The sequence below is a fragment of the Geotrypetes seraphini genome, chromosome 5 (assembly GCF_902459505.1).
Source record: "Geotrypetes seraphini chromosome 5, aGeoSer1.1, whole genome shotgun sequence".
Taxonomy (NCBI): Eukaryota; Metazoa; Chordata; class Amphibia; order Gymnophiona; family Dermophiidae; genus Geotrypetes; species Geotrypetes seraphini.
The window spans coordinates 2,626,374-2,642,038 of NC_047088.1; the positions used below are offsets into that span (position 1 = coordinate 2,626,374).

The 15,665-nt window shown below is 46.8% G+C and overlaps 1 protein-coding gene across 13 annotated transcripts in view; it reads left to right on the top strand.

Annotated features, from left to right (window-relative positions):
- The window catches only part of ZMYM3 (zinc finger MYM-type containing 3), a 677,821-nt gene that overhangs the window by 612,140 nt on the left and 50,016 nt on the right, over positions 1 to 15,665 (top strand). For 12 of the 13 annotated variants that reach the window (XM_033945153.1, XM_033945158.1, XM_033945160.1 and 9 more), the window contains one exon: positions 8,566 to 8,820. The exons of the other annotated variant lie outside the window; for it this stretch is intronic. In XM_033945153.1, coding sequence (XP_033801044.1) covers positions 8,566 to 8,820 — 255 coding nt within the window. The remainder of the gene's footprint in view (positions 1 to 8,565; positions 8,821 to 15,665) is intronic. 13 annotated transcript variants of the gene reach the window in all.

The following is a 15,665-nucleotide window of genomic DNA, read 5'->3' on the forward strand; positions in this document are numbered from 1 at the left end:
CCCTCATCCAAGATCGTGTCTAATTTACCTTTAAGTAGTGTTTCCATGAGTTTACACACTATTGATGTGAGGCTCACTGGTCTGTAATTCGCAGCCTCTGCTCTGCAACCCTTTTTGTGCAGAGGAATGACGTTAGCTGTTTTCCAGTCCAGGGGGACTCTCCCCATACTTAGGGAGAGATTGAAGAGCAAGGCTAACGGTTCCGCCAGGACATCGCACAGCTTCCTGAGCACTCTTGGGTGCAATTTGTCTGGTCCCAAGGCTTTGCTCACCTTGAGTCTTGACAGTTCGCTGTAAACATCAGCTGGTGTGAACTCAAAATTCTGAAATGGGTCTTCCGTACTTGACTTTGCTTCCAGCTGTGGCCCGTGCCCTGGTGCCTCACAGGTAAAGATTGAGCAGAAGTAATCATTCAGTAGTTTGGCTTTATCGGAATCTGTTTTCACATAATTCCCGTCGGGTGTTCTAAGGCGTACTATCCCGTTTGTGTTTTTTTTCCTGTCACTAATATACCTGAAGAAGGATTTATCCCCTTTCTTAATGTTCTTTGCTAGAGTTTCTTCCACTCGAAGTTTGGCCTCCCTGACTTCTGTTTTGACAGCTGCAGACCTGGTCCTGTATTCAATGTTAGCTTCTCTTTTCCCCGTACGTTTGTATGAAAGAAATGCTCTTTTTTTCTCCTTGACGAGGTACGAGACCTCATCAGTGAACCATTGGGGTTTCTTTTTTCTTTGTTGTTTATTTACCGATTATATGTAACAGATAGTTGCCTCGTGTAGGGTCGATTTCAGGGTTGACCACATAGCTTCCACATTATCAGTTACTTCTTGAACCTGCAGCGTCTGATGGACGAAATCTCCCATGCGTACGAAGTCAGTGCCCCGAAAATTGAGTACCCTCGTTTTTGTTTGTGATCTAGGGAAGCCCTTCCTAAGGTTGAACCATACCATGTTATGGTCACTGGTGGCTAGCGTTTCTCCCACCGAGACCTCCGAGACACTTTCCCCATTCGTAAGTACCAGGTCTAGGATGGCCTGGGCCCTAGTGGGCTCTAGTACCATTTGTTTGAGCCGTACTCCCTTCATGGACGTTAATATCCTCCTGCTACCACAAGTTGTCGCTGAGAGTGTGTTCCAGTCTACATCAGGCATGTTGAAGTCCCCTAGTAGAACAGCGTAAGGTGATATTCTCAATGTCTTCAATTAATTTTGCGTCATTGTCCTCCGATTGTCTTGGAGGTTTGTATATCACACCAAGGTACAGGCATTTTTCTCCGCCTCTGGCCAGGTTTACCCAGATGGATTCCCCGGTGTACTTGACATCTGTGATCCTGGTTGTTTTGATGTTCTCTTCGATGTAAAGTGCTACCCCTCCTCCTAACTTACCCTCTCTGTCTTGGCGAAGCAGGTTGTATCCTGGTATAGTTATATCCCAAATATAATTAACCCAAGTGGTCAAAAAATCACTTACTCATATAGAACAAAACCACTAAACATACTATAACCACTGTGAAGGAGACTTAGAGGAGGGCCTCAGATTCGGAGCATACGCGTAGTCTTATCACAGACTCAACTGTCAGCGTATTTTTTATAGCTCCATGCTCCAGTCATAGGCCCATACCTCAATTCAATATTAGAAACTTTTTGATAAATCTTAAATATAGTGACTAAAATTTAGAACTCTTAAAGGTATTAAAATTCAATCCAATTCACAGTGTATCCTTATATATTAGGCAGCTAATCACTTATCTCAATCTGCTTTTTCTTATTTTTTCTTTTTTCTCTTATAGGCTTCCACGTTAAATTCTTTATTTAGCCTGTATAGTGGCTAAGCCCCTATACAGACCATGGAGCTATAAAAAATACGCTGACAGTTGAGTCTGTGATAAGACTACGCGTATGCTCCGAATCTGAGGCCCACCTCTAAGTCTCCTTCACAGTGGTTATAGTATGTTTAATAGTTATATCCCACCCATGAGAGTCTGTGAACCATGTTTTGGAGATTGCTACCACGTCCAGGTCTGCATTCACTATTTCTGTTTCCAGTTCTAGAAATTTATTCCCTAAGCTGTGTGCGTTAACATACATAGCTCTCCACTCTTCGTGTTTGCTAAACCCCTGTAGAGAGTTTCCCATCTGAGTTAAAGTGTCTCCTAGTGAATCTTTTGCAGTGAGGGTACTTACCTCGGACTTAGAAGCGGAGTTTTGGTTCACCACATCAGGATTGTTACTTACTGTTCTGGTATATGAGTGGGTACCCTCCCCCAACTTACCTAGTTTAAAGCCCTTCGAAGCAGGTGGGCTAGTTGGTGTCCGAAGACGTTCTTACCTCTGTTGGTCAGGTGGAGTCCATCTGGTCCCTGTAGTGCCTCTCCATGATTCAGGAATCCGAAGTTCATTTCCCGGCACCATCGTTGTAGCCACTCATTCGTCTTCAGGATACGTTCGTCCCTGTCCCTTCCTTTGCCCCTAACAGGAAGAATTGAAGAGAATACTACCTGTGCTCCTGTCTGCTTCAGCCTCTCCCCCAGAGCTCCGAAGTCTCTAGCTATGTCCTCCAGGGTGTTCTTGGCAATGTCATTCGTTCCGATGTGGATGAGCAGCATGGGGAAGTGGTCCTGGGGCCTGAGAAATCTATCAAGACAGGCAGTCACATCTCGTATTCTGGCTCCAGGCAGACAGCAGATTTCCCTCGACTGCATATCCGGTCTGCATATTGGTCCCTCGGTGCCCCTAAACATGGAGTCCCCGATGGCTATTACTCTGCGGAGGTTAGCAGAGGAGGTGGTGAGCGAGGGAGAGAGGAGACATGATCAAGACGTTTAAGTATATTACCGGCCGTATCGAGATGGAAGAAGAGATTCTCTTTCTCAAAGGACCCTCAGCCACAAGAGGGCATCTGCTCAAACTCAGGGGCGGGAAATTTCATGGCGACACCAGGAAATATTTCTTCACCGAGAGAGTGGTTGATCCTTGGAACGAGCTCCCAGTGCAGGTGATCGAGGCAAACAGCGTACAAGAATTTAAGAGCAAATGGGATGCCCATGTGTAGGATCCCTTAGAGGTTTAAGCCAAGGGAACCTGTCATCAGGAGTGGGATCCCTAGGATAGTAGACTTGGGGGTGGGTCAGTAGAGTGGGCAGACCTGATGGGCTATGGCCCTTATCTGCCGTCATCTTCTATGTTTATGTTTAGTCAAGGAGAAGTTCAAAATGCTCTCCCTTGCCACACTTTATCCTCACTCAGGGTGACTGGCTATGCTCCCTAGATCTCAAAGAGGCCTACACTCACATCCCTATCCATCTGACTTCCAGGCGGTATCTCAGATTTCAGATCCATCACCGTCATTATCAATATAAAGTGCTACCCTTCGGCCTAGCCTCGTCTCCCAGGGAATTCACAAAGTGTCTCATAGAGGTGGCTGCCTTTCTGAGATCTCACAGTCTCCAGGTTTTCCCTTACCTGGATGACTGGTTAATCGAGGCCCCTTCATCTCTGCAGGTGCTTCAAGCAATAAATCAGACCATCTCGTTCCTTCACATTCTGGGTTTATTGTTTATTGTTTATTCAGTTTTTTGATTGAACGCTTTTTCGATACTACAAAGCGTTGTACAAGGTATAAAATAACATTTAAACAAAAATATAACAATTAAAACATACTTTTCTATAAAAACTGCAAGACTGACAACCATACATACTAGGTAAATATGGACCAACAGGCCATGGACACAAATAGGGAAGGGGGGGGGGAAATACAATTGATGTAGAAAATGTGAGGAACATATAAGGTAAACACAAAAGGGACTGGGAAAATAAATGTAAAAAAGAACAAGTATAGATTAATCTCTAAAATACAATAGTTCAGTTAAAAGCATCTTTAAAAAGAAAGCACTTTAAGTTGCTTTTAAAATTTTCGAGATCAATTACCCGAAGTCGCATCTCATTCCCACTCAACGACTTCAATTCATTGGAGCGGTCCTGGACACCAATCTCATGAGGGCATTTCTTCCCTCCGACCATCTTCAGACTAGAGAGTTGCGCGGGGACAGAAATCCCACCCGTCCCCGCCAAAGTCCCACCCGTCCCCGTGAGGAATCCCTCCGTCCCCACCCGTCCCCGCGAGGAATCCCCTCCGTCCCCGCCCGTCCATATAAACTTCAGAAATAGTTATTTCATTTAATTATGCTACTGAATTAAAGGCTCTGGTAGAAACCCATTTACAAATAAGCAAAAAGACTTTATTAATTTGAAAATATTAATTGGGAAGAATACATACTTTGCAAATGGGTTTCTACCAGAGCCTCTAATGTTTATAAATTTTTATCAACACAACTAATATACTACTTTATCCTGAAGCAAAATTAAAAAAAAGAAATATAATTCTTTTCCTACCTTTGTTGCCTGGTTTCTGCTTTCCTCATGTTCTCATTCAATTCCTTCCATCCACTGTCTCTCTTCCTTCTGCATCTTCCATTTGCTCTGTTACTGTGCCACTCCCTTTCTTCCCCCTTCCAAATTGGTCTGGCACCCATCTTCTTCTCTCCGCTCCCCCCATAGTCTGGCATCTGTCTTCTTCCCTGCCAGCGTCTTCTCCCTACTCTCTCTTCCCCATTTCCTTTCAGCGTCCTTCTCCCCCCATCTTCCCCATGTCCTGTCAGCGTCCTTCTCCCCCCTCTGTCTTCCACATGTGCTTTCAGTGTCCTTCTCCCCCCTCTGCTTCCCCATGTCCTTTCAGCGTCCTTCTCCCTCTCTGTCTTCCCCATGGCCTTTCAGCGTCCTTCTCCACCCCTTTGTCTTCCCCATGTGCTTTTTCAGCATCCTTCTCTCCCCTCTGTCTTCCACAAGTGCTTTCAGAGTCCTTCCTCCCCCCGCCCTTCTCATGGCCTTTCAGCGTCCTTCTCCACCCCTTTGTCTTCCCCATGTCCTTTCAGCGTCCTTCTCCACCCCTTTGTCTTCCCCATGTGCTTTCAGCATCCTTCTCCCCCCTCTGTCTTCCACAAGTGCTTTCAGAGTCCTTCCCCCCCGCCCTTCCCATGGCCTTTCAGCGTCCTTCTCCACCCCTTTGTATTCCCCATGTGCTTTCAGCGTCCTTCTCCCTCCTCTGTCTTCAAGTGCTTTCAGAGTCCTTCCCCCCCTCCTCCCGTCTTCCCCATGGCCTTTCAGCGTCCTTCTCCCCACTCCTTCTCTACCGCCCCGGGTGCAGCACAGCCGGCCAGGTCCCCTTACTTTTGTGGCACTTCCCCGACCGACTGACAACAGCCCCGGTCCGACAAACCTCCCTGGCCTTAACTGCGAATCTAAATTACCTTATTACAGCTGCTGTAAGAAGATAATTTAGATTCGCGGCTACAGGGCAGGGAGGATTGTCGGACCGGGGCTGTTGTCGGTCGGTCGGGGAAGTGCCACAAAAGTAAGGGGACCTGGCCGGCTGTGCTGCAACCGGGGCGGGGTGTGGCGGGGCGGACCGCCCCCTCCCTTGGTAGCCACTCGAACCGCGAGGCTACTCTCCTCCTTACCTGCACTGCCTGCAGCACAGAGCCAAACGGAAGTCTTCCCGACGTCAGCGCTGACGTCGGAGGGAGGGAGGGCTTTGTTTAAGCCCTCCCTCCCCTCCGACGTCAGCGTTGACGTTGGGAAGACTTCCGTTCGGCTCTGTGCTGCAAGCAGAGAAGGTAGGGAGAAGAGTCGCGCGACTGAGTACATCCAGCCCCGCAGGAACCCCGCGACCCTCGGAGGCGTCCCCACGGGATCCCCGCGACCCTAGGGGCGTCCCCACGGGATCCCCGTGACCCAAAGGGGGAACCCGCGGGATGCCCGTGGGTCCCGCGGGATTCCCGTCGTCCCCGTTCCCGTGCAGCTCTCTACTTCAGACCCTGCTCCACCTCTGTCATCATGTGTTTCTGCAACACACCATTTCTGCCAGACAACTGATGATTCTTTTGGGGCACATGGCCTCGACCGTTCATGTTACTCCCCTAGCCCGTCTCCATCTACGTACCCCTCAGTGGACCCTGGCCACTCAATGGTCACAGGCAACGGATCCCATTTCATGACACGTATTTGTGACATCGTGTCTTCGGCAGTCTCTGCATTGGTGGTTGAACTCCTTCAATCTATCCAGAGGTCTTTTCCATCTGCCTCCTCATCACATGATCATCACTACGGATGCCTCCCCATATGCCTGGGGAGCACACATGGACCATCTCCGCACTCAGGGTCTTTGGACGGTCCAGGAGCGTCAGCATCACATCAATTTCCTGGAACTCAGGGCGATGTTTTATGCTCTCAACGCATTTCAGCATCTTCTCTGTCCCCAGGTTCTTCTTCTGTGCACAGACAATCAGGTGGCCATATACTACATCAACAAGCAAGGAGGGACGGGCTCTCTTCTGTTGTGTCAGGAGGCTGAGAAGATTTGGTCTTGGGCGACAGCTCGCAATCTCTTCCTCAAGGCTGTCTATATTCAGGGCGAGCAGAATTCATTGGCGGACAACCTCAGCAGAATTCTTCAGCCTCACGAATGGACCCTCGATTCCACCATTCTCCAGTCCATCTTTGCTCAGTGGGGCACTCATCAGGTGGACTTCTTTGCGGCTCCTCACAACCATCAACTGCCTCAGTTTTGTTCCAGACTCTACTCCTCTCATCATCTGGTGGCAAATGCGTTTCTCCTCAATTGGAAGGATTGGTTTCTTTATGCCTTTCCTCCCCTGCCTCTCATGTTACGGACTCTATTCAAACTCCAGAGGGAAAAAGCCACCATGATTCTCATCACTGCTCGGTGACCCAGACGTCATTGGTTCTCCCTTCTTCTTCAACTCAGATCCAGGGAGCCCATACTTCTACCAGTGTTTCCTACTCTGCTTACTCAGCATCAACAATTCCTTCTACATCCCAACCTGCAATCTCTCCACCTGACAGCTTGGTTTCTCTTGGGCTGAACTCTGCTCAAAAACTTCTTTCTCAGCCTGTACGTCAGATTCTTCATGCCTCCAGGAAGCCCCCCAATCTTCAGTGTTATCAACAGAAGTGGACTCGGTTTTCTTCCTGGTGTCTGCTTCATCATCATAATCCAACTTCGTTAGCAGTAGAACTAATCTTGGATTATCTACTTTCTTTGTCTGACTCTGGTCTCAAGTCTACCTCCATCAGAGTCCACCTCAGTGCAAATACTGCTTTTCATGAGCCCATTCACGGAAAACCTCTCACTGCTCATCCTTTGGTCTCCAGATTCATGCGGGGTCTTTTCAATGTGAAACCACATCTTAAGCCTCTTCCTGTTATCTGGGACCTTAATATAGTCCTCTCTTCTTTAATGAAGCCTCCATTTGAACCATTGGCCACAGCTCATCTCAAATTTCTCACTTGGAAAGTGGTCTTCCTTATCGCTCTCACCTCTGCCAGGAGGGTCAGTGAGTTACATGCACTAGTGGCTGACCCACCTTTCACTGTTTTTCACCATGACAAGGTGGTTCTTCATACTCGTCCTAAGTTCCTGTCTAAAGTTGTCTCTGACTTTCACCTTAACCAGTCCATCATTTTACCAGTCTTCTTTCCTAAACCTCATTCCCATCCTGGGGAACAGGCTTTGTATACTTTGGACTGTAAGCGTGCTTTGGCTTACTATTTAGAGCGCACCAAACCTCACAGATCGTCTCCCCAGCTTTTTCTCTCTTTTGATCCTAATAAGCCGGGTTGCCCTGTTTCTAAACGAACGATTTCCAACTGGCTTGCTGCATGCATTTCGTTCTGTTACGCTCAGGCCTGACTCGCACTGGAAGGTTCTGTCACGGCCCATAAGGTTAGAGCTATGGCAGCATCTGTGGCTTTCCTCAGATCTACACCTATTGAGGAAATCTGCAAGGCTGCTACTTGGTCCTCAGTTCATACTTTCACTTCTCATTACTGTCTGGATGCATTCTCCAGACGGGATGGATATTTCGGCCAATCTGTTTTACAAAATTTATTTTCCTAATGGCCAACCTTCTCTCCATCCCTCTTTGTTAGCTTGGAGGTCACCCATCAGTTAAGAATATGCTGCCTGCTTGTCCTGGGATAAAGCACAGTTACTTACCGTAACAGGTGTTATCCAGGGACAGCAGGCAGATATTCTTACGACCCTCCCACCTCCCAGGGTTGGCTTCTTAGCTGGCTTATCTTAACTGGGGACCGCGCACCTCTATTGGGCGGGAAGGCACTCGCGCATGCGCGATGCGGACCATCTAAACTTTCTAAGTTCTTAGAATGTAATCACTCTAAAATTGTCCATACCTGGGCTCCGTCGGTGCCGTCGCCCATCAGTTAAGAATATCTGCCTGCTGTCCCTGGTTAACACCTGTTACGGTAAGTAACTGTGCTTTTTAATAAATAAATAAATAATAAATATTCTTAACAATGTGAATCAAAATATCTGACCATTTGGTCTTATTCTGTCAGCATGCGTTGTTTTACTATTGAGGAGGGGTGGAAGAAATGGATTACCTTTGTCAATGAATTCTAGCAGTTCCATTGAAGATAAACCTCTCTGGTCATTATTCTTAAGGCAACTGTTTGTTTTCCCCTTTAGATCTTATATTTTCTCGGGTTGAAGAACAACATTTATGGGAATGTAAGCAGCTGGGGGTCTATTCTCCTTTTGTCCTTCTCAACACCCTCATGTTCTTCAACACCAAGTTTTTTGGGCTGCGTACAGCAGAGGAGCACATGCAACTATCTTTTACCAACGTTGTCCGTCAGTCTCGGAAGTGTACCACTAACAGAGGCACTGTGAAGATGGTCAGTATTCGGTACTATGCTCCAGTCCGACAGAAAAAAGGGCGAGGTAGGAGTTACTGCCAAAAGATGTCATTTTATCCTGTATTTCTCTTCTTTCTTTCTTTACTTACTGTCCTCCCCTTATGTTTTCTTTTATTCCTTCTGACTTCTTAATGCCCTTTTTTTCTGCAATTATGTCACTGGTAACCTATGAAATATAGTGCACTTGGCTTGTGTTTGAGTTTTCCAGGCCTCTCTCCTACTTACTACTCCCCAAAGTCCTAAACAGATCCAAAGAAACCTTGTAGTCAACAGCTCTCCTCAATCAAATATACGCAAATTATATATGCAGTTCACAGATTGCTGTTAAAACTATCTTTAATGCTGAGCCTCTACAACCTCTCCCTCTTCACTGGGGAAGATCGAGACTCACTCTGAGGACTTTCTTAGAGATTAGACTCCACAGGTGACCCTTGAGGGGAGGCATGCTGGCCTAGTGCCTAACCCAGAGTAAGCCTGGTTCTAAGGGAGAGGTTGTAGAGGCTCAATGTCTCGGTCACTCAGCTCAGGGCATCCTGGTTGATCAAGGTTCTGAAAACCAGAGCCATTCGGCTAGCATGGGTGGAATTCCAGTCCTTGCTAAAGGGCAAGTCAGTTTTAGTTCTCTCATACAATGCCACAGCAGTGGCCTATGTCAATCATCAGGGGGCCACAAAAGTCATCTCATGGAATGGGCAGAGGCTCATCTTCAGGAAATCTTGGCTTCCCACATTGCCGGTGTGGACAGTGTTGAGGCGGATTTTCTCAGTCATCATGCACTGGATCCTGGTGAGTGGGGTCTCGGGCTAGAAGCCTTTGAGTTGATCAGGCCTGGGGTCATAGAAACATAAACATAGAAACATAGAAGATGACGGCAGAAAAGGGCCATAGCCCATCAAGTCTGCCCACTCTCATGACCCACCCCCTTGATTTTACTGACCCACCCCTCTTTACATCCTTAGAGATCCTACGTGAATATCCCATTTACTTTTAAACTCTGACACGCTGTTGGACTCAATCACCTGCAGTGGGAGTTCGTTCCAACAATTGACCACCCGTTCTGTGAAGAAATACTTTCTGGAATCACTATGAAATTTCCCTCCCCTGATTTTCAGCGGGTGCCCTCTGGTGGATGAGGGTCCTATAGGACAGAAGATATCCTCTTCCACCTCGATCTTGCTTGTGATATATTTAAACATCTCAATCATGTCTCCTCTCTCTCTTTGTTCTTCAAGTGAGTACAGCTGCAGTTTATTCAGCCTTACTTCATATGGGAGATCCTTGACCCCCGAGAACATCCTGGTGGCCATTCGTTGAACCGACTCAATCCTCAGCACATCTTTCCAGTAATGTGGTCTCCAGAATTGAACACAATATTCCAGATGAGGTCTCACCATGGATCTGCACAATGGCATTATGACTTCTGGCATCCTGCTGACAAAACCTCTACGGATACAACCCATCATTTGCCTTGCCTTGGAGGAAGCCTTTTCCACTTGATTGGCAGTTTTCATGTCATCACTAATGATAACTCCTAAATCATGTTCTGCCGTGGTCCTAGCTAAGGTCTCGCCATTCAGTGTGTAAGTTCTGCACGGGTTTCTTCTACCCAGGTGCATTACTTTACATTTTTTAGCATTGAAGCTGAGCTGCCAAGTCGATGACCATTGTTCCAATAGTAGTAGGTCCTGCGTCATACTATCTGGCAAAGTGTTTTGACCTACTATGTTGCAGTTTGGCGTCATCGGCAAACAATGATACTTTTCCTCTAAGCCCTTGGGTCATATCGCTTATGAATATGTTGAATAGGATCGGGCCTAAGACCGAGCCCTGTGGCACTCCACTGGCCACATCCGACGTTTTGAAGGGGGTACTGTTTACCACTACCCTCTGAAGTCTACCGCTGAGCCAATCCTTAACCCATGTAGTTAGTGTCCCCCCTAATCCTAGTGATTTCAGCTTATTCAATAACCTGTGGTGTGGAATGCTATCAAAAGCTTTGCTGAAGTCCAAATACACCACATCTAGAGCCTCCCCGGCATCCAGTTGTCTTGTTACCCAGTGGAAGAAGCTAATTAGATTTGATTGGCAGGACCTGCCCTTGGTAAATCCGTGTTGATGGGGATCGCACAGATTTTCTTTGTCCAGGATTGTATCAAGTTTTTGTTTGATCAGTGTTTCCATGACTATGGATGTGAGACTCACTGGTCTGTAATTTGTCGTCTCTGTTCTTTAGCCCTTTTTGTGGAGGGGAATAACGTTAGCTGTTTTCCAGTCCAAGGGGACTCTTCCCGTGCCCAGGGAAAGATTGAAGAGCACGGATAATGGTTCCGCCAGGACTTCACTCAACTTTCTGAGCACCCTGGGGTGTAGGTTGTCTGGTCCCATGGCTTTGTTTACTTTGAGTCTTGAAAGTTTGCAGTAGACGTTACTGGGTGTAAACTTGAAATCTTGAAATGGGTCTTTCTGGCTTTCCCTTGTCCGTAACTGTGGACTGGATCCCGGCGCCTCACAGGTGAAGACTGAGCAGAAGTATTCATTTAGTAGTTCGGCCTTAGTGGCATCCGATTCTGCATAATTTCCATCCGATTTCCTTAGTCGTTCTATTCCATCTTTGTTTCTTCTCCTGTCACTGATATACTTAAAGAAGGATTTATCCGCTTTCCTAATGTTCCACGCTAGATTCTCCTCTATCCGGAGCTTGGCCTCTCTGACTGCTTTTTTGACAGCTTTAGACCTCTCCAGATAGTCTTCTTTTGCCTCCCACTTTCCTAAATGTTTGTAGGCAATAAATGCTTTTTTCTTCTCTTTAATGAGGTCTGAAATTTCAGTGCTGAACCACTGAGGTCTTTTGTTTCTCTGACTTTTGCTAACTGATTTTATAAAGCGATTTGTTGCTTCATGCAAGGTGGATTTCAGAGTTGACCACATAGTCTCCACATTGTCAGTTTGTGCTCAGAGAGTCGATCATGGATCTCATGGCCACAAGTGTCAGTGCCAAATTGCCAAGAGTCTTCAGTCAGCGCAGTGATTGCCATGCCGAGAGGTTGGATGCTCTGGTGCAGACTTGTCTTTCCCCTGTGGTCTTTGGTAGGCAGAGTTCTTCTTTGGCTTGCCTGGCATGTAGGATGTGTGATTCTCGTGGCTCCAGACTGGCCCAGGTGCCCGTGGTACGTGGATCTTGTTCGTCTGCTAGTGGCAGATCCTCTTACCCGATCTTCTGACTCAGGGTCCCATTCCAGTGTTCGATCCAAGTCCCTTTTGTCTTACGGCTTTGGCTCTTGAAAGGGCTCACAAGAAAGAAGGGATATTCGGATAAGGTGATCACTCTCTTAGGGTCTCTGAGACTTTCTACCTCTTGGGCTTATGTCCTTGTTTGGTGTCTTTTTGAAGAGTGGTGTTCCACGCTTGGTATGGTTCCCCTTTCTGCTGCTTTGCCTCACATCTTGGAGCTTCTACAGGATGGCCTGTAGCATGCCCTTGCCTGGTCCTCTCTTCGGGTGCAGATTGCCGCTTTGTCTTCCTTTTCTGGTCTCTTGCATGATAAATGTTTGGCTTCCTCTCTGGATGTGATTTGGTTCTTGAGAGCTGCAAAATTGTTCCAGCCACCAGTTCGGCCTTTGGTTCCTGCCTGGAATCTCAATCTAGTTCTCTCTGCTCATTCTTCCTTCGTTTGAGCCTCTAGATGCCCGTACATTGAAGGACCTTACTCTGAAGCCGGTTTTCTTGGTGGCCGTTACTTCCGTGAGACGCGTTTCAGAACTGCAGAATTTTTTGTGTAGGCCTCCCTTTCTGGAGTTTTCTAGGGAATGGGTAGTGCTATGGCTGGTTCCCTCCTTTCTTCCAAAGGTGGTTTCGCCGTTTCATGTCAACCAGTCGGTGGTCCTCCCAGTCTTGGGCAGTCGGGAAGGCTCCTTGAATCAGAGGCAGTTGCACAAGTTGGATGTCCATAGGGTCCTTTGCTCTTATGTTCAGCAGACCCAGGAGTTCCGTAAGTCGGATCATCTTTTTGTCCTCTTAGTGGGTCCTTGTAAGGGGGACAGTGCTTCCAAGGCTACCATTGCATGCTGGATCAAGGAGGCTATCACTTCAGCCTGTTCCACAATTTGTCAAAGCTCATTCCACTCGGTGTCAAGCAGTTTCTTGGGCTGAATCCTCTCTTGTGCCTCCGGTGAATATCTGTAAAGCTACGGTTCTCCACTACCATGTGGATGTTCAGGCGCATCAGGATGCGGTGTTCGGTGAGCGTGTTCTTATGGCAGTCCTTCAGGGGTCCCACCCATAATGGGTACTGCTTTGTTATGTCCCATCCATTTCTGTGCCGATCTGGAGGGACACTAAAGAAGGAGAAATTAGGTCCTTACTTGCTAAATTTCTTTCTTTTAGTCCCTCCAGACCGGCACAAAACCTGCTCTGTCATTTTGTTAGGTATTTTCACAAAGAGTACAAGTTTTTCTGTGGGATTTGGTTATTTGGGGAGTTTAAAGAACAGTGGCATTTGGTTCGGCTGGTTTAGCTGGCGAACTATGGGGCGTTTCTGAAAGGTTCTGGTTCTAATCAGTATCCCACATTGTTTTTCCTTGGTCTTCTCCTTGTAAGTGAGGAGTTGGGATGTTATTGGTTTTCAGCTGTGTTGTTTTCTGCTTGGCTATTCGTTAAGACTGATTGTAATAGGGACTGCACAGCCCACTTGTACTGTAGCTAAAAGTCAGTGTCTCAGTCTTCTATTGCTGGCAGAGGAGTGTAAACCCATCCGTTTCTGTGCCAGTCTGGAGGGACTAAAAGAAAGAAAATTAGCAGATAAGGACCTAATTTATCCTTTCCTTTCTGAGCATGCTTCCAAAAACCTCATCCACCCCCTTGTCTGGATTACTTCAATGTGCTTCTCACCGGTCTACCGCTATGCCATATCTCTCCACTTCAATCTGTTTAGAACGCTGTTGTGCGCCTCATATTCCGCCAGGGTCATTATACCCGCATTACTCCTCTCCTCAGGTTGCTTCACTGGCTCCCGGTCTGTCTCCGCATACAATTCAAACTCCTCTTTTTTAAATTTTAGGTATTTATATACCGCCTATCAAAGTTATCTAAGCGGTTTACAATGAGGTACTCGAGCATTTTCCCTATTTGTCCTGGTAGGCTCACAATTTATCTAATGTACCTGGAGCAATGGAAGATTGAGCGACTTGTCCAAGGTCACAAGGAGCAGCATGGGATTTGAACCCACAACCTCAGGATATTGAGACTGTTGCTCTAACCACTACACTACTCCTTCCTCAAGTGTACTCGCCCTGTGGCTCCTCAGTATCTCTCCTCTCTTGTTACTCCCTATACTCCCCTCCGGGAACGTCACTCATCAAACAAATCCCTCCTCTCTGTACCCTTCTCTTCTACCACCAACTCCCATCTCTGCCCCTTCTACCCTGCTGCGCCACTTGCTTCGAACAACCTGCCTGACTCACTACGTCAGGCTCCATCTCTGGCAGTATTCAAAGCCAGACTAAAAACCTACTTATTTGAAGCTGCTTTTAAACATTGACCCAACCGACATATCTATCTGTCATTCCCTTAATAGTTCCCTACCACCTTTTAGCCCTCTTTGTGTGTCCTGTCATAATTAGATTGTAAGCTCTTCTGAGCAAGGACCATCTCTTACATGAATAATGTACAGTACAGCGCTTTGTGCACCTGGTAGCGCTATAGAAATAATAAATTATTATTGTTGTCCAAACTTCAGCCGGTCAAGTTTGTTTAAGAGCCTCCTATGAGGAACCGTGTCAAACGCTTTGCTGAAATCGAATTAAATTTCCCAGTGCAATTGGCTGGCAAAATCACACACAAGAAAGGCATGGATATCGCATCATTCATGAAGAAAGTGTTTATGAACAACTTGAAAAATTTAAGGTGGACAAAGCCATGGGACCAGATGGCATCTGTACCATGATATTGAGGGAGCTCAGAGAGGTTCTGGCAGCTCCACTTAAAGATTTGTTCAATAAATTCCTGGAGACAGGAGTGGTAATGTGGGATTGGAGAAGAGTGGATGTGATTCCTCTTCACAAAAGTGGTCACAAAGATGAAGTGACAAGTCTGTAAGCCTCACTTCAGTTATTGGAAAAATAATGGAAGTACTGCTGAAGGAGAGAATAGTGAAATTCCTAGAATCTAATGGGTTACAAGATCTGAGACAACATGGCTTTACTAAAGGTACCGTATATACTCAAATATAAACTGGGATTTTGGGGCCAAAAAATGGGGCCAAAAATGGGGGTCAGCGCCCACCTGTCCCCCTCCCAAACTTTTTGCAGGCCTCCACCAGGCCACCAGGCTCTGCACCCTGTGTGTCCCCTCCCTGCCCAGTCTGGTTTTGGCTGTTGAGGACTGGAGTTGCCCACCCCTGTTCTAGACAGGGGTAGGAAACTCCGGTCTTCGAGAGCCGTATTCCAGTCGAGTTTTCAGGATTTCCCCAATGAATATGCATGAGATCTATTTGCATGCACTGCTTTCAATGCATATTCATTGGGAAAATCCTGAAAACCCGACTGGAATACGGCTCTCAAGGACCGGAGTTCCCTACCCCTGTTCTGGACCATAGGGCTATTTCCCCTTACTTGCATGAGCTGCAAAAGAAATCCATTCCATCTTTTTCACTCTGCCTCCAGAGAACTTCACAGGCTAGTTTAGCGCCCTCTAGTAGTCTTTTCTTCTGCATGGATGACTATAGCTGTGTGGATTCTGCTCTCCCCATTTTATTATTTTTAATTCAATGCAGTTTCATCCCTTTCGCAGATATTTTCACGTTTAAAGTGGATTTGAAGCTGTGCCTGCTTGAGAATTCACAGACTTCGGTCTGTAGTTGACAGGCTGATCCCT